We start from the raw sequence: 19,611 nt of genomic DNA, 5'->3' as shown, positions 1-19,611 counted from the left end.
GCCCACTTTATTTACCTAGGTATACACAAAATACAGGAAGAAAGCACACCAGTGTATAAATATAGTCAGGAAGCTGTGTTTCATGTTTGACATTGGATTTCTCATTTGAATTGTTCTCAAATAAAATATTGCAAGACGATAGTAAATCAAGTGTCACAGAAAGGTTTCACGGAAAGGTGGGGGGGGGGAAAGGAGAGAAGTATATCTAAGAGAGAGGCGAGATTACTTTCACGAACAAGAGTGTGTTGTAGGATAATTTACCACTTGCTTAAGCAACTATGCTGAGGAAGTCAACAGAACAAAAAACTGCAGTTATACTAATTTCGATGCTTGAGTAAAAATAGCTTACAGATTTTTTTAAATGCCAATTTTGAGAAGTATCTATCTTCAGACATTCCAAATGAGAGAATGAGAAACGTTTATGGTTATTCTATCACTTTGTTCTTTTTCAACAGCTGTTGAGATTGCTGTTGATGCTTGATTTTGGAGCAAACCAATTTTGCTGCAACTACTGTTTGCCTGCTATTTGAAAAGTCTTTAACTCTTCTTGTCTGCTTTTCAGCTGATGCTAGACCCTAAGAAGCTGAAAATACACAGGAAAGCGAAGCTATATTCTCTCTGCCTTGACAATGTTCATCATTAGTCTCTAGAGAAGTCAAGTAATCTCTCAATTGAAGTCCAGAGCACTTTAATTTTATTGGTTTTATTCAAAATTGAGAGATGTTACTTTTTTCAGCAGCAGTTCTCATATTCCCCAGACAGCAACATAGTCAGAATTCTAATGCAGTCAAAAACTATATTTTCCAAAAATTATTCTTTGGAAATACTGGGAGACGAGAGTCCAAATAAGAGCTTTCCAAACCCTTGTTTTGAAATACTTGAGTTTGCCTCTTTCTTTAAACTGTGCACGGAACCAGTTTTGAAGACAACTTTCACAATTAATTACAGGCCTGTCTCAAATCTCCTTTTTATGGGCAAGGTGATTGAGAGGATTATTGCCTTCCAATTCCAGGCAGTCTTGGATGGCACACACTTCCCAGACCCATTTCAAACCCGTTTCAGAAGAGAATACAGAGTTGACATAGTTATAATTGGATATCATAAGGTTCCATTTACCCCTCAATGTTGTTTAACATGAAATGCTGAGAGATATCATCCCAAGGTATGATAACACCTAAGTATCCTTTTAAGGACAGCGAATTCTGAATGAATGCCTGGGATAGGTAATATGCTATTAGAAAAAACAAACTGAAACTAAATTTAGACAAGATGAAGGTGCTTACTGTCAAGAGTCCTAACCTGGGTTTGGAGGTGTGCCAACCAATTCTGAATGGGGTTTCACCCCCGCCTAAAAGATTTATATTCACAGTTTAGGTGTAATTCTGGTTCCATCGCTCCAAATTCCATCAAGATAGGTACAACTGTCAGGAATGCTTACTAACAGCTTTGACTTTTATGTCAGGTATGCCCCTTCCTAGAATTGGAAGATGTAAGTATGTGCTGCTAACTACAAGGGGAGTCTTCCCTCCATGTTGAGATACCATTATAATGGACAGGCAAACAGTAACAACAAAATGGGCCGATGTAATGAATTAACATTCCACAAGTAAATCATTTTGGGAGTTCATAGATATCATTAATTGCCAATACAAGTGTAACAGTAAAATGCTTTTAAAAGCTGGTAGATGAGCAACACATGTTGGTAATACCAACAATTTTATATTCTCTAACACAGGCATGGGCAAATTTTGGCCCTCCAGGTGTTTTGGACCTGAACTCCCACAATTCCTGACAGCTGGTAGCTGTTAGGCTGTTAGGAATTGTGGGAGTTGAAGTTCAAAACACCTGGAAGGCCGAAGTTTGCCCATGCCTGCTGACATGACTATTTTTCTTGTGTCATTTAAATAGTAATTTTCTCATTGATCTCTGTCTCTGCAAAGTAGGTTAATCTATATCTTGCAAATAGAACACAAGGATGGCACTTTGGGTGCAACTCTTTGCTCCCAGGAAAGGCATTTCAGGTTATCATAGATCTCCAAGAGTGCTGAGAGAATGATCTGACCCTGATGTCCTGCCCCCATCCCTAGGAATTCCTTCCCTTCCATGTTGGAGATCTAATGTTGGAAATTGTTAAAAAGTGGGATCCAAAGTTTTCTCAGTTGTTACCCTACACCAGGGGTCCTCAAACTTTTTAAGCCGAGGGCCGGTCCACAATCCTTCAGACTGTTGAGGGGCCGGATTATCATTTGAAAAAAATACAAACAAATTCCGATGTACACTGCTTATGTCTTATTTGTAGTGCAAAAACAACAACAACAACAACAACAACAACAACAACAACGAAAGAACAATACAATATTTAAAAATAAAAACAATTTTAACCAACATACATTTATCAGGATTTCAATGGGAAGTGTGGTCCTGCTTCTGGCCAATGAGATAGTCAAGTTAATTAGGGTTGTTGTTGTTGTTGTGTGCCTTCAAGTCATTTCAGACTGGGTGAGCCTAAGTCTAAAATTTATTTATTATTTACTTACTGCATTTATTTACTACATTTGTATCACACCCTTCTCACCCCAAAGGGGACTCAGAGTGGCTTACAAATTATATGTACATACAATATATTATATTATTAGCATAGCACAATATTAGCATTATATATTACTATATTAAACTATACCACTATACTGTAATATTATTAGTAATATCATATGTAATATAGACTATATAATTGATATTATTATATGGTATTATTATTAGTGTTATATTGTATTACATAATAATATTATTATCAATATTATATGTATATACAATATATTATGGAGCCCCGGTGGCAAACTGCGTTAAAGCACTGAGCTGCAGACCGAAAGGTCCCAGGTTCAAGCCCCGGGAGTGGCGTGAGCTGCCGCTGTTAGCTCCAGCTCCTGCCAACCTAGCAGTTCGAAAACATGCCAATGTGAGTAGATCAATAGGTACCACTCCGGCGGGAAGGTAATGGCGCTCCATGCAGTCATGCCGGCCACATGACCTTGGAGGTGTCTATGGACAGCGCCGGCTCTTCGGCTTAGAAATGTAGATGAACACCACACCCCAGACATGACTGGACTTAACGTCAGGGGAAAACCTTTACCTTTACCTTACAATATATTATATTAGAAAACTGAGGGCAGGGGCCAGGTAAATGACCTCGGCGGGCCGCATCCGGCCCCCGGGCCTTAGTTTGGGGACCCCTGCCCTACACCCTAAACGCAGACATTTGTGCCAAATTCCGGACTTGACTTTTTGTTAAGGAAGCTTTATCCATTCCCTGTGAACTGCTACAGCATAAAGCAACAATGAGCAACAAATAAAATGGTGTAAAAGCCAACATCCTGAAAGCATCAATGTGTGGCTTTAAAAAAAAAGGAGTCAGGAATTAGCATAGAATAAATTATATTGTACAGTATATCTAATCAAACAGATGTTTTCTTCAAAGCTTTGTTTGCTATAAAGCTCTACTAAATAGAAATCACCTGTCAAAACTTCACCCAAACAAGCTACAAGAACATTTAGTTGAATGAAAAACAAGGCAACAACTTTCACTCTTTTTAACTATTAGCAAGTAAGTTGCTCCTAAAGAAACTGGTTAGGTTTTGAAAAACATGCTGTGAAAAAACACAGTATATTTCAAGGGAAGGGAGTCCCTTTTGCCTCAAAAGCAAACTTTAATTTCAGAAACACTTTAGGCACAATATTCCAGTGGTGGAAGGGCCCCAAGGCAAAAGGATGTGATCAAAAACAGCAGCATATTTTATGGCAACACTAAGGTTTACAACCAAACTCACATTCAAATTCTGCAATGCAAGCTTAGAAAATGTGAGCAATGCCTGCTCTAAATCAAGATTAAAAAACATAAATACAGATAGGTAAACTGACAGCAAATCTCAGATTCAAGTAAGAAAATTTTGAATACTAACCTCTGTAGAGACCAAAGAATCCCTCATAACGTAGCACTTTCTTAAAGCAATCAAAGCTATTCTTGTACATCAGCTCCCCAACAAACGACCCAGTGGAGCGCTGGTTCTGCATCCGAGTTTTCACCAGGTCAATCGGGTATACTGCAGTAGCTCCAACAGCTAATGTGAAGTGGCAAACAAACAAACAGAAATGTCTTTCTGCATCTAGTTTTATTAGGTTCATTCTGAAAATAGTGTTATATGCATACACCACAGTCCAGCAAACATTTGTAGGAATGCCTGCGTACGCCCAACAAGAATATTCACACTCATGAGGGCTTGGAAACATTACTTTTTGTGACTACAATTCCTCAAATCTCTCAGCCAGTAAACCTACTGGCCATGAAGGCTGGGGAATCCTGGGAGTTGTAATACAAATGAAATAACCTTTTCCTGCTCTGTTTATAATTCTACAATTTCTGGCCAGAAGTTTAAATGAGGCATTCAAGTTAAAATATTTTTATTGGGTGAGCCCAGTGTCCTATACCTCTTTCATGAAGCTCCCGAGATTTGTTGGAGTTGAGCTATGACTACTTACTGGCTGTGCTAGTTGGAGGATGCTGGAAGTCACAATTTAAAAGATAACTTTTCCAGGTTTTGCTCTCCCTGTTTGAAAAGCATTTCTCCTTTCTACTAGACCTTCTTTTGAAATGCTTCCTGAATTTCTGGGAGGCTTTTGATGTGGCATGCATGTTGGCTATTTATGGGCACCAGAGAAGAAGTCCTAGCTTCTTGAGCCCTAGCTTCTTCAAAAACTTAAGAATTAATTACTTCCCTCTGTGGCCATACTCTGCTGTATTATGAGTCCAATTTTGCCACTATTATAAACAGCCTTGAGACAAAGTTGATGGTAAAAGACCCCATGAACTCCATTTAAAGCCTCTTTCCATGCTCTAGAACTTGTAGGTATTGGTAACTTAAAAGAATCATACATTTTCAAAAAGAAACTTCCTTTTGGAGGAGCTCAGTGCTGTGTCTTTCTTTTTCATGGAATAGAAAACCTAAGTATATCTAGATATACAGTAGTCTCTTGCTTATCCAACATAAACAGGCCGGCATAACGTTGGATAAGTGAATATGTTGGATAATAAGGAGGGATTAAGGAAAAGCCTATTAAACATCAAATTAGGTTATGATTTTACAAATTAACCACCAAAACATCGTTATACAACAAATTTAACAGAAAAAGTAGTTCAATACACAGTAATGCTATGTAGTAATTACTGTATTTACAAATTTAGCACCAAAATATCACGATGTATTGAAAACATTGACTACAAAAACATTGACTACTAAAAGGCAGACTGTGTTGGATAATCCAGAATATTGGATAAGTGAGACTGTATTTGGGGGGAAATGCAACATGCAGTGTGAACACAGACAGATACAGCAAAATAGTAGCTGAAATTCTGAACCTTATTTAACCAAAATAGTTAAAAGACAGCTATCAGTAAGCTTTGGGGAATCTCAATATTTCCAAAAATACCGTCTTTTTTAGAGCGGGAAAAAGATTCAGCAAATTCTTTATTACATGTACCTCGACTCATTGGTGAACAGCACTGTATGAGAAGATACTTTTTATGGCCTATAGGGATAGAGACCAGGGACTGCAGCATGAGGCGCTGTGCACACTTGATATCATGGCCATAAAGTTCAGACAGGCTTGGAAATGTTCATTTCTCACATTACAGCTGGGCATGAACATAGACATGTGAAGCCCTTGGAGCCCACTTGAGCAGTCCCTGAAAATTTGTGTAAGCTTAGTCTAAAAAAAAGAACTTTTCCAAATTGTGGCTATAAGCTTCTTTATGTAGTGGAGGGAAGGGAAAGCAAATAGCAAACACAATCATTCCACTAACCTCCAGCAACTGAACCAAGGGCAAATCTGTATGCAGATTCTGCTATCTGGATAAGAATAGGCCGGGACACGTCACCTGGAGCTTGCTATAAGTAGGTCATGTAAAGAGAAAATTTGGGAGCAAGGAAGGAAAAAGATGGGAAGAGTCAGATTAACGTTTTCCAAAACTGAGCACAAAAAACAAAGCTTGCATTTTACAAATACTGCAGCTACATATTTGTTCACTGTATTATAATATCAATTCAATTCACAGGAAGAGGGCATCATATCACATACGTGAGTACTAAAATGGATCTACCATCCAGATAGTAACCACTCTTAGGCATATAGTAAAGTAGTGCATCCCATTAAAATGGAATTGATATTTTAGATGTTTCTCTTTGTATATAGACTGTTTCCATCTTCCCTAAGAGTTATTTTTAATGCCAAGGCAGGTTTTAAGATAAAGAAAAAATATTACTGTTCTAAGCTGCTTTCTTGAAAACAAAGATAAACTTGTGTTAGTTATATAGGCACAGAATATAGGCACAGAAGAAATTGCTTTATAGTAAGTCGGAGCACTGGTCTATCCAGCCAAGCATTGCCAACTGTGACAAACCTCTCCACGTTTTCAGACAGGATTATTGCCTAATACCTGGAGATCCCTGGTATTACCTGGTGATCTCTCTTCCAGGAACTAATCAGCTGTGATCCTGTTTAGCTTCTGGAATCAGGCAAGAACAGCCCTGCTCTGAATAGTAAGGTGCATATAATAAATTTAACTTTTAAAATAAAATAAAATAAAATAAACTCCCATCATTACTTTTTGCTATGTCAGCCTGAATTTCCACTGAAAGATAGTAGATATAAGAAAAACCTCAGATACTGAAAGTTTGCAGGATCTTTTTAATCCATATCAACCATGAACATAGAGAAGAAAACTATCTGAGGCTTCTTGCATTTAAAAAGTAAAATATATGACTAATTTTATTATACCATTCAATTTTAATTTACTATGAATAAAACATAAAAACCTGAATTAAACCAGGGACAAAAGAGAATTTTTGAGAATAAGAAAATTAACTCTAGGTGCTTTAACGACATTCTGAAAACACATCAATTTGCAATTTTAAATGTTGTTTGAAATTTGTTTCACCGAAATTGTAATTATTAGCTAAAATACCCATCACTGTGAAATCAGGTCTGACCAGACCTTTAGAAGATTATATCCTTCATCTTCTTTTTCACGACAACTCTCAGAATCTGTTCTTAACTAAAAAGTAATCTTCCCGAGTTCTGGCTTTAATATGATTGCAGTAGCTTTGGTTTCTGGTCTTCTGAACTTTGAATCTAGCAGAAAGCTATCTTACACATGGTCCATCTAGCTTGTCATCATCTAGGGGTTTGAGACATCCATCTTTCCCTGCTCAACCAAGAGAAGCCTATATGAATGCAAAGCATGTGGTTTATCAATGAGCTATAATCCTTCCTCACCATTTGTAAAGGGCCTTGTTAGGAGAGGAAAAGAGGAGAAACCCTACTGGATATGCAAGGTTCTCATTATGCTCAAAAAAGAACTGCTGGATTTCAGCCATCAAGTTTCAAGGAGAACAGAAGAAAAACACAAGGAATTGCCTGTTTCAAACTGTGTGCTAATTTGCTCAAGAAACCACTGTAGTGTGTGCCACCTAACTTTATGCTCAAAGGCATTCCTGGAGCCCGGTTTAGTTGTCACAGGACCCAAGCTGGAGCATTTATATCAGGGATGTAAAGAGCATTTGCATACAAGATGGGAATGTGTGGAACGTCAAGAAATCGTTGACCTAAAAGTTGGCTGGGACTACTCAGAACTCCTATTGGAGAAACACAATCAATCCCAAGTTTCTTTTCCATGCAGGAGTTGTGACAACATAGTATTGCATAGGTTTTCTGTATTGCATGGAGAGTCAGGAAGCCAATGCCAAGACATAACGCTAAACATGTGCATAGCTTCCAATGTGGTACCTATCATGGCTTTCAGTCCAACCTCTTTAAGTAATCTCTGAGGCAGATTTTACGAGTAAGCTAATAATAATGTATTGTCCTAACACAGTAGTTCTTAAATCAAGGCTAAAGAAATCATATTGTAGGGTGGTGTTGGGTGGGAGGAGGGGCACGATAGGAGGCAGCCAAGTGAGGAAGGCCTGGCTTGAGGCCTATTAGACCCAAAAATGTAGCCTGCATCAACTCATTGTGGTCAAACTGGCGTCTCTGCACAGACCCAGAGTACTGAGAGCGAGGGGAAAACCCTCCAGCTTTCAACATACATAACTTGGTTTGACTTAAGTGATAGCTTTAGAAAAACAAGAGCTACACCCAGGCCTATGCCAGTTTTCCAATATAGGAAAGAGACCCATAAAAAGTTTTTGGAAGTTGGCAAAGCCTTTTTTTTGGGTCTTTTTTACACCACATCACTTTCCAGATTTCCATTCCGCAAACATTTAAAAACAAACATTATTTTTTTTTTAAAAAAAGGCCAGCAGCAGCAGCTCTTGGTTTTTCTCCATGATCTTAAAAGATTTCAAACTATTATGACAGACTAAACAAAACCATCACTCATTTCAATATACAGCTCAAGACAGAATGTAACAAAAAGACAGTAAAATCTACAACTGCACCTAGGTGTTAGACTCAATGTGACCTACTCCCGAGAAGGTATAGATAGGGTGGTACTTTAAAGAACTGAACATCACATGTAATCCTATAATACTTTTGCTTGATACACTAGATGCATGTTGACATGCACAGTATAAACTGGGGAAGAGAACTGAACCAGTTAAGTAAGTGAACAAATATTCCAACCGCTTCAAACGAATGATTAAATCGAAAGCGTGATTTTTCTTTGTAATCATTTCTACCAGGGAATCATATTTTAGATCTTTTAAATAGAACAGAGAAAGTGCACACAGAAGCGCGCACACACCATCCCACACTCTTTTTTTTGTTCCCTGGCTAAGTGAAATTCTAATGAAAATTTCTGTAAACGTTTAAATCACAGTTTTTATATTTAATTCACAAAGAAGTGGATGGGCTATAAATGTAATAATGCCAAAGACCCCAAGATCTTAAGGACTGGAAGGACTGGAACAAGGCAAGGAATGCATCATGACTCTCCACACACATCTCACCTGTCTCTGGGCTTCGGCGAGGTTGTAAGGCAACGTGCCTTCCTCCAAAGGTGCAATTCTTTCAATGTCAGCCATTGTCATGCGTCTGAAGACACAAAGAGATCACAAAAATGAGATATAGGGCCGCGCTGTGGCGCAGCTGTTGAGCAGCTGCCTTAAATCACTCTGACCATGAGGTCATGAGTTCGAGGCCAGCCCGTGGCGGGGTGAGCACCCGTCAATTAAAAATAAAAAATAGCCCCTGCTCGTTGCTGACCTAGCAACCCGAAAGATAGTTGCATCTATCAAGTAGGAGATAAGGTACCACTTATAAAAAAAAGTGGGGAGGCAAGATTAACTAATTTACGACCTGGAATGAGGAAGTGCCGTCAGTGTGGATGATGAAGCAGCTGCTCCCCCCTGTGGCCAGAATCGAACATCCCCTCAGAAGAAGGTTAACTTGCCTCTGCGTGTGTCTCTCAGTCTCTGTTTGATGTGTTTATGGGCATTGAATGTTTGCCCTATGTGTGTTATAATGTGATCCGCCCTGAGTCCCCTTCGGGGTGAGAAGGGCGGAATATAAATACTGTAAATAAATAAATAAATAAATCTGTATTGCATACTAGGGAAAGCTAAGTTCTCTTATAGTGGTAAGTAATATTTTGTGCAGCCGTGGTGTTTGTTTCCTTTTTTTTCCATAGCAAGTTGGGGGGAAAAGAGTAATTTTCAAACTTACCCCCGTGGCTCATATAAATCTGCTAACTGGAACAAGATGTCAACTTCCATGGGTGTAACCTGGCCAAATTTCTGAGCTGCCAGAGCAAACTCCTCTACAACAAAAGAAGGGGTGGGGTGGGGAATACAGAAGGGGAAACTAATCAAACAACACTGAAAGTTATCCACAAATATCCCAGAAGCACCAACGGATAGCATGAAACCAATATGCTGCAAGGGAAGAAGGAAAAATACCACAAATAGCACTCCTGCCACTGTGTAAATGTATGTTTTAAATACTCTATCCATCATGCAAATAGGAGAAACAGTCTAGCCTCCTAGCTTAGTGCTAACAGCCAGATTTAGGATATTTGACATACGGTATCAATCAGTTGTGGGTCCGGGGAGGGGGGAGGGAGAGAAGGAGACAGGGATGTGGAAGTGTGCTTGCGTGTGCGTCCCAGTAGGCTGCATTAATGAAGGGCTGGCACTACAGAGTGAGTTCTCTAAAAAAGCGGTTAGATAGAGCCTGATAACATCTTGTTCCAAGCTTGTAGATCAGCTTACTGCAATGCCAATACAAGTTTATGGAATTTTTCAAATACCCTTGAAGGTCACTTTAACAGGCTGCCAATTTGGCACAAATCCTAGGAAGTTTTTGAAGACTTTACAATGTCTTTACATTGACTTTTCGCTCTATCCTGCCTTTAAGACCATAGAGGTAGAATCCCAAAAAAAATAATTGTAATAGACAAAAAAAAGCTAGAAACATGAAAACACACAAACACACACATTTGGTTGGGATCATTATTTTTACCAGTGTCAACATATACTGCTTTAATTAGTAAGTTGCTTAGAGTCTAAATTTTTGTGGAATTGCAGGGTCGAACTAAAGATGATGATGATGAAGAAGAAGATGATGACTTCACTGTTATCCTGAAAATGACTGAATTTTCACAGAGAAAGTTTAAAACCTTATTCAAACTAACCTTTAGTAACTTCCACGTTTTTTCTATGACCAGCCAGAGTAGTATAGATTTTTCTAATGAGTTCCATGTTATTAAGAAGAGTATTAAATCCATTAAAATAAGAAAAGCTGACTTGGTGGGAAGTGGTACCTCCGGCAGCCTAGAACAAAGAATGTGACGAGGAAAGTAAGGAAAGAAAAAGGTCATGTTAGATGGGTTTCGTTTTTAATCATACAACTTGAACATTGGGGTTCGGGAAGGAGAAATACGTTGGAAACATTGTTAGTTTTAAAAAACAGCAATAGAAGTAGCAAGGGATTTTAAAAATGCAAAATGGAAAAAAACTTATAATAGATTCTTAAGTTACAGAAGCTAATCATGACCATCATGCAAGCTGCTCCCCCTATTCCAGTGAAACCTAAACAAATACATATGCAGGATTATAACAACATGGCCAGTGGTAATTTACAGAGTTCAAGTTTCAATACTGTTGCAGTTGAAAATGTTTTATAAGTTGCTTTATTTCGTATAATGAGCAAATCTCAAAGGCTTAAAAATGCCAAGGATATTAATGTCTGAGTTGGGAGGGGTGGAAATTGAAAAAATTAACTCGTGCTATGGAGGAAAAACATGGGACCATTTTAATATTTAAATCTAGAAAACACCAATAACACTTAGAGCCTGCAGTGAAATCCTCTCTTTAAGGCAGCTCAAAGTTTGCTCAATCAATCAGTTCCCTGAAATAATCAAGACTCTTATCTTTAAAATGCTCATATGCTATTACCCTGAAGGAGAACATAGTATTGGAAAGAAATCTTCCAAATCTTTTTGAGACACCCAAATGACTAATTTTGAGAAGGAGAGTGTTATTATGGATTTCCCCTCCTCTGCATAGCACAGCAGACCATTTTGCCCACAGACTGCCATAAATTTTAAAACGGGGGGGGGGGGGGGGGGGAGAGAGAGATATGAGGAATAAAAACATAAGTAGGAGCAACATTGTCCAGTGACTATTGTTGGGGGGAAGTTATGTTTGTGAAAATATCTTGCAAAATATTTAAATTGTATGCATACAATAGGCAAAACTGGCTATGGTTCAAAAGCTCGCAATATCTGTATTTGTAACTGAATGATATGCTGCAAAGCTTCTTCTGCTTTAAAAGTTAATTGAATTCTCAAAATTCTTCAAAAGTTAATTGAATTCTCACAGAATGAGTCATCTGATTCTTGAAATTTCCTCTCTACAACATTCTTCCATTACACTTCCAGAGGAGGGTGACTAAAATGATTAAGGGTCTGGAGAACAAGCCCTATGAGGAGCGGCTTAAAGTGCTGGGCATGTTTAGCCTGCAGAAGAGAAGGCCGAGAGGAGACATGATAGCAATGTACAAATATGTAAGAAGAAGTCATATGGAGGATGGAGCAAGCTTGTTTGCTGCTGCCCTGCAGACTAGGATGTGAAGTAATGGCTTCAAACTACAGGAAAGGAGATTCCACCAGAACATCAGGAAGAACTTCCTCACTGTGAGGGCTGTTCAGCAGTGGAACTCTCTCCCCGGACAGTGGTGGAGGCTCCTTCTTTGGAGGCTTTTAAGCAGAGGCTGGATGGCCATCTGTCAGGGGTGCTTTGAATGAGATTTTCCTGCTTCTTGCAGAAGGTTGGACTGGATGGCCCATGGGGTCTCTTCCAACTCTATGATTCTAAGTGACATTTCCCATTCTGAGGAAGTCCTTCCTTACCTTGTCCTCTGAGTCCCTTAAGCTAAAAATCAACAAGTAGAAAAAAGAAAAGAAAGAAAGCTCAACCGTAGGCAGCATGGACATTACACACTTTGCCTTTCACTCAGCACCTTTGTACCCCTTTTGTCTCTGCTGAGAAGCACATACAAACTCAACATTCCCCGTTCAAGTCTACGGACAATACTATAAGGTGGTATATATGCTCATGAGCTGGGGGGGGGGGGGAGAAAACATTGGTAGTTCACTCAAACAAACCCTGCAAATTCCATCAACAGCTCCCCTGCCCACGCTTCATGCAGAATCAAAAATGAGTCCAGACTCAAGCATAAACTACGGTTAAAAGGTCAAAAAACGATTACAGTGAAATAAATGGGGGGATTATTCTTTTTTGTCAGGTTTAACCCCTAAGAATAGGAAGGGGAAATCTACATAAGCTAGAAATTGCAACGCTAATTCAGAGTGGGGTACCATCTACCAGAGTGGACCACCCCAGATCAACATTGCCAAAGTCCAGAGTGACAGCTGCTAACCTGGCTCGGGGAATTGTGGCCCTGAGCCAGCCCAGCAGCAGGATGGTGTCTCCATGGCCCTATTGATCTGGACTACCTCTCTTATTTACCAGAGAGGGTAGGTGGGAAAGGAGGAATCACTTCCTCATGTCACTCTCCTTTCTCTAATGGCTTTATCACTCCAGCTATTGTCCCTACAGGTGCCGGGTGGTGACAACTACAATTTTCATGCTCAGTGGTCACCCCTAAGATCAGAAAACGGGATGGCTGTGTAAACGCCTGTGCGTGCTTCTGATCTGGAAGCAGCCCAACTGTTTAGACTGGCCCAAAATGCAGAGAAGGTGTGGCTCATCCTGCAACTTTTAAAAAATGTAGGACAAAGTCATGTTCAGGCGAATGGACCCAGTGTGTTGTGTGGAGGTCATGGAGACTATTCAACTCTGGATTGGATCATACGGCCCATGGCGATGAGCCTGAAGAATTGAGGATTTGGACTCAGGGATCTGCATTTTGTGATAAAAGGCATATTCAATCCTATGTAGATTTGCCCTAACTGACACTGTTAGCCAAGCAATTTTTGTCCTCACAAACGTCAGAAGAGGGATAGAACCATTTTGATGATGCCTTGTGTGGTTGCTATGGTACTAGCCCTAAGAAACGAAGCATTATAAAGATGAGGTAGTGATTTATTTGACAAAGTCTGTAAGAAATAGGATTGAGAACAAAACAAAACAATGTAAAAAAAGGCTTTAAACAAGCCTCCAAAATCTATCAAGGAACTAAGTACAGGTTGATGCTGATAAATATAGAAGTATACAGTAATCCAAGTCTTTTTGCAAGGCTAAATATTTTCACAGAATTTAGAATTGACTTGTTGCAATTTAGTATTTCAACATCTTTCTGCTTTATCTATCATACTGGGGTTTCCCAGCTCCAATTAAACAATTTGCCCCCATTTCAGCATTACCTCTGTAAATACACCACCAAAAATGTTAGTTCTCGCAGAATGGTCTATATTAAACTGGTGAAATATGCAGATTGTAATATAGTTATAATACAACATAATCCTGCAACTTGTTTATCACTGCCCTCCTTCATCTAAATCTCATGTGTAACTTGGTGGGAGACAATTTTCCGAAGAAAACAATACAGAACAGAATGGTTATCCTGCCTGTTTTTTCATAGGTCTTAAAAACAACTGGAAGCTTGCTGAACTACTGGTTGTGAAATGGACACCTAGCAAATTGTTTGGAAGTAAATCCAACATGGATGCAAACAAAAGTTGGGACAAAGTGGACATCAAGTCTTCTACCCAGCATGGGCAATAGTTAGGCTGGTAGGGGATTCTGAGCTTTATATTCTAGAATATAATAATCTCAAACCCTACCTCTTTGGAAAAATACAGAACACAAAATAAAAAATAACACCTGTACAAAATTCGGTTCATCAGAAAAATCAGTTGGTGGGAACCATGCCATTCTCCTCTCTGCCACAGAAAACACTTTGTTTCCACTGCTAATTTTCCTGAGATGGCAGAACCACACAGAAGCATATTCTGAACTAGAGTGAACAGAATGTGGCTCTCCAGATGCTGTTGGACTGTAGCTCAATACTTGCTGGGTGGGTGGAATCTGGGAAGTGCAGTCCAAAAAGGTAACATTTCCATATTTTTATTGTATGCATGTATGATAATTTAGGATTTTTCGTTATTTTGTAATATAAAGCTGTCTTGATAATAATTTAATGAAATTGGGAAGAGTCCCATTTTCAGACCAATTAAAAAATACAGTACAGTTGTCCCTCCAAATTTGTGATTTCACTTTTGAGAATTTATTTGTTAGATAACTATGTTTTCTCTAGGAATCTCTATAGTCAACTACCACAGAGATGACCTGGAGAACATCAAAATTCCTAGAGAGAACAATTTTCTAGGCATTTGTTGTTTTCCAGTGTGATTCCATGGTCAACTTCTGGCAGAAATTGACTGTAGACCTGTGCTGGAGGACCTAGAAATTCCTAGATTCCTTGTTTTCTCAAGTAAAAAAAGGTGGAGTTTTTATTCAGTTTTTCCACTTTTCTAAACCCGGAGAAAGTGGAGGGCTGACAATAATAATAGCTTTTATTTGTTTTATTAATTTTTTTATCTGTGTACCTGTTTTATTTGTACACCACCTTGGTGTCATTCATGGAAAGGACAGCTAATCAACAGGTACATGGAGGGAGCAAAATGTTGCTTATTTTTTAACACTAAGTAGTCGAGGAATGTTTGGAAAAATACAGGCCATGGAACAGACGTATAAGGGCTACCTCAGGGCCCACTTTCAAGCTGGCTGCAAAACAGCTCAGCATGCCAGAAATAGCTGCCCAAAAGTGAAATATTATCAGGCGCACAAAAATTCTTGTTAGGGTCAAATGTACATGGATTGTATCTTTGACCTACAGCTAAGGTCTGGAGGTGAACTGGCTTCCATAAAAGATGTCATGCCAAATTTCATGCAACTGCAGGTTAATTTAAGCTATTTATAAAACATGCAAAGCAGATGTGAGTTTCTCGTTCATCTCTGAAATAGCTCTTGGCGCTAAAGAAGTTGCCAACCTCTGCAGAAGCAGAACATTAGCTTTCCAAAAACAAGACTTTCATGCAGAACTGCCCTAACAGGGAACAGTAGGATTGTTGAGACAGCACAAGAATGTTTTACCCTGATGGTGCAACAGGTCATCAGATACAGCTCAAGGTTGCTGGCTACTACTGTGGGCCTGAGAAGATAGTATCACGGATCTTCTGGAAAGGAAAACTTTTGCATGAACAGCTACATGGATTTATCGTGTCTAAATGTAAACTCCTTTCTCTTGCATCCACAGTCTGGGTTATGGATACTAGCAAAAAGAAAAAGAAAATCAACAGGAACAGAAAAATAATCTTGAATCTTTCCCTCTTCTGTCTTCTTTACTTGTCTCAAGGGGAACCCCAATTTTGACAGATGTTCCTATGCAAAACTACAAATAGTAAATAACTTACAGCTACTAGGCATTCTTCAACGAAAGGTGTCAACATATGAGGCCGGATTGTGACCATGATGTCTCTAAAGTCAATGGCAGTGACTCTTCCAGCTTGTGTGTTATCTCTCTGTACAAAAGCTTGCTTCGCATGTTCCAGTTGGATTTCCTGTAAAAAATAAAAAAATAAAAAAGTATGTTTAAATAAGCCTACTGACAAACTCTGCCACCTTCCACCTTCAAGTTTGAAGTGTTGGCAAAACAATATGGGCGAAACGTCAGGAGGGAATACTTCTGGAACATGGCCATACAGCCTGGAAAACACACAACAACCCTTTTCAAGTTTGTTTTGCAGGGTATAATCATCACCTATAGACTTAGAATGGGCAACTTTTGGGGCCAATTTTCTAATACTAGGACCTTTTAGGAGCCACATGGACTGTTAAAATGATCACTCTTCCCAAAGAAAGCTTTTGGTGTTTGTAATATTAAATAATGCATGAGGGAAGCAGATCAAGGGTAAAAAAAGTGAATGACTATTCCTGGGGGTTTGCAGGAGATGACATCCAACCATTTATTTATGGCATCAAAAAGGACATTCTAGAGAAGCCTGGGGAATAATGATTACAAAAACATATGGCCAGTTTGCCCATTCCTGCTGTAGGCTGTAACACTGGAAATGTGTCTGAGAATCTGTGGAAGATCCTCAGGTCATCTCATAGCATGGGTATGTTCAAGGTTTCTCAAGAGTTGAATGATAGGCCACAATAATTAACCAATTTTGGGTACATAATGTAGAGATGCTTTCATAAGGAACCTTAATCTACTAGAATTTATTTCTTTTCCATTGTTCAGAGCAGAGCTAACCACAACACTAGTGTCTTCATGCAGCATCTGAAAGTATGAAAGAAAGAGCATCCACTCTTGGAGGGCCGCCGTATCTTCCAGAACTTCAAAAAATAAATAAATAAGATTTTCCATGATGGAAAGGGATGTGAAAATGCTACGTGCACTGGAGAGGCCCTCCTTTTCACGAAGGTCCTCCATATGAAATTGAATCTTGTAGGATTATGCTTAGAATTATGAACAGAATTATGCTTAGAGACAAACAGGTCTCCATCCAATTGCTAGGTCTAACTACAGTAGAACATTTGAATCAATTGCTAAATTGGAGGACAACACTTACATAATCCCCAATTCAATGAGTAGTTGGCAAAGCAACTGATTTTAGTACACTGCTTATGTTTATTTGTACATAATAGGTGAGATGGTCGAGGTTTTAATGCAATCAATTAATTTTACCCTCCTAACATTAAAATAGAGGAATCAATCCTAAGAGTATCTTCTGAACACCAGAAAACCTTGGATCAACCTAGAGCTTTTGCAAATGAAAGGAGTGTTTGCGTGCATGCATACATATTACCCAACTGTGTGAGATAAAACAGATTCTAGTGTGTGTATAGCCAGCGGGAGCATCAAGACTCATGTGCACTTTTTCAATGAATGGGAACTCTGTTGACGAATCAATGGTGCCAACTCATAAAAAGGCAATGTCCTTCTATTGTGCCATCTATTTAAATGAGGAAATTGTCTTTTCAATAATAAATACATTGAAATCCTCATGGATTTCTTTAGTTGCAGATATAGAAGTAATTGTTAGAAAGTAGCACACAATGTGAAAAGTATTCCCAGAATTAGCACCACAGACAAAGGGCATGACCTAAGCAGTCCTGCTGATTTTAGCAAAATGGAATGCCTGCTCTGCCCTGAAACCAAGAGACGAATACTGGCTGGATCATGGCCACAGTTGTAGAAGCAGCATAGGGCAATTATCTGTGAGTTAGGAGCCTCCTGTGGCCTAGGAGATAAAAAGCCTTGTGACTTGAAGGTTGGGTTGCTGACCTGAAGGCTGCCAGGTTCAAATCCCACCCGGGGAGAGTGTGGATGAGCTCCCTCTATCAGTTCCAGCTCCATGCGGGGACATGAGAGAAGCCTCCCACAATAATGGTAAAACATCAAAACATCCGGGCGTCCTCTGGGCAACATCCTTGCAAACGGCCAATTCTCTCACTCCAGAAGCAACTCAGGTTGCTCCTGACATGAAAAAAATAAATCTGTGAGTTCAAAAAATGCCTAAAACTTTCTCAGTTCTGGAGTTGACTCACACTGTGAGGTATTCCTTCTAAGCCACCACATAGATTTCTGTACTCAGAAAAGTATGGGTTAAAGAATCTTTGCAAGAAAAAGAAATTCAACTGCTTTTTCAATGCAAAATTAAAGGCCTGCCAAATGTCCCCTCATTTGGAGGTAGTATAATCCCTCTACATAACTTTAAACACAGTCTCAATTCTTTGATGGTGGGAGTCTGAATTCCTAAAAGCCACAATAAGTGTTTATACAAAATTAATTTGCAGTTGATAACAGGAACTCTGGCACCAGAGCTTAATGAAAAGATCTCCCAACTTGATTCTTTCTTGCTCTTGCTCTTGCTCTCGCTCTCAAACACACAAAATCCTTCCCAATGCTGGTTTTCCTACTACAGTTCATGAAGCCACTTTATTTTCCACGTAGGGAGATTAGACTCAGGTATGACTGATATTTCCAACTGATCAACATTCATTTGACATAACACAGTCCTTCCCTGCTTCTGCATATTGTGAGGTCCTATTGACAGGCATTATTACCTCATCAATGAGAGAGCCAGAACGGAAGAACCAGCTAGCATAAATTTAAACTTACTTAACAAAGCCATAAAATGTGCACATGTAGAACATAATGTAAAAAACCGATGTTACAGCTCCAGGCAAAAACTGAAGGTTTCAAGATTGTGTTTTACCCTCAGTCATATTCAGTAGTGCAATACTCTTTATCTGTGGAAGAAAATCCCTTATTTATGCAATCACATGAGCAGCTCTTTTTGTGAAAATTAAAATTAAGTCTTCTTCCTTTAAAAATTCATCAGGAGCAACTAGCCTCTGAGGTAGAATTTGTGCTTTTAAAGCTCCAGAAAATGACTCTCAGCTTATCATATAAAAATCCGTAATTTTGGCCTGAAGACGTGACCTTGACTGATACATGATCAACTTATACATGAGTATATACAGTATACTATGACCCACAATAACATTGGGAACTAAGGTAGGTAAAGAAGAGTGCTGGCGAGTTGTTCATGGTCACCATTTAAGCTAAAAGGATTTGTAGCATTTTAATCAAGGATCCAACATGCCATCCACTGAACTACATTGGCTCTTTATTTGTGGCAAAGGCTATTATAAAACCAAAATAATATTCTTCTGCATCTGAGGACCAGTTTATCCAGTTTACTATTTGCTTCTGGCATAAATTCCCATGGGTTAGAATTTCTATCCTAAACAGGAACAGATATACTCACACCATACAAACACAGCAGGTCACCATTTTACTATCTTAGATATAAGAACAAAAGGACCATTTATGAATTCTTAAGGTTGACTGACTCATTTTTTGTGTGCTCAGGTACATATACAACAACACAGTCCATTCATTTGGGTGAAATGTTCTGGATGCTGGTTACGTTAACAGTGTTTTGCCTGTCCCAGTACTTAGAATCTAAAATAAATCTGAGGAAAAGGTAACCCATTTACATTATCTTAATTTTTAACAGTTTTTAAATAAAGTTTTTCTTACTTACTTTTACTTAATTTTTAACAGTTTTTATTTCTACAG

At 38.9% G+C, this 19,611-nt stretch overlaps 1 protein-coding gene across 2 annotated transcripts in view; it reads right to left on the bottom strand.

Annotated features, from left to right (window-relative positions):
• The window catches only part of slc25a13 (solute carrier family 25 member 13), a 131,841-nt gene that overhangs the window by 36,871 nt on the left and 75,359 nt on the right, over window positions 1-19,611 (bottom strand). For both annotated transcript variants that reach the window (XM_008112555.3, XM_003222119.4), the window contains 6 exons: window positions 15,929-16,075; window positions 10,682-10,820; window positions 9,715-9,808; window positions 9,000-9,084; window positions 5,855-5,939; window positions 3,957-4,115 (listed from right to left, as the gene is read on the bottom strand). In XM_008112555.3, coding sequence (XP_008110762.2) covers window positions 3,957-4,115; window positions 5,855-5,939; window positions 9,000-9,084; window positions 9,715-9,808; window positions 10,682-10,820; window positions 15,929-16,075 — 709 coding nt within the window. The remainder of the gene's footprint in view (window positions 1-3,956; window positions 4,116-5,854; window positions 5,940-8,999; window positions 9,085-9,714; window positions 9,809-10,681; window positions 10,821-15,928; window positions 16,076-19,611) is intronic.

This window comes from Anolis carolinensis, chromosome 6, assembly GCF_035594765.1.
Source record: "Anolis carolinensis isolate JA03-04 chromosome 6, rAnoCar3.1.pri, whole genome shotgun sequence".
Lineage (NCBI taxonomy): Eukaryota > Metazoa > Chordata > Lepidosauria > Squamata > Dactyloidae > Anolis > Anolis carolinensis.
The sequence above is the reverse complement of the archived record's forward strand: the minus strand, read 5'-3'. Positions and strand labels throughout refer to the sequence as shown.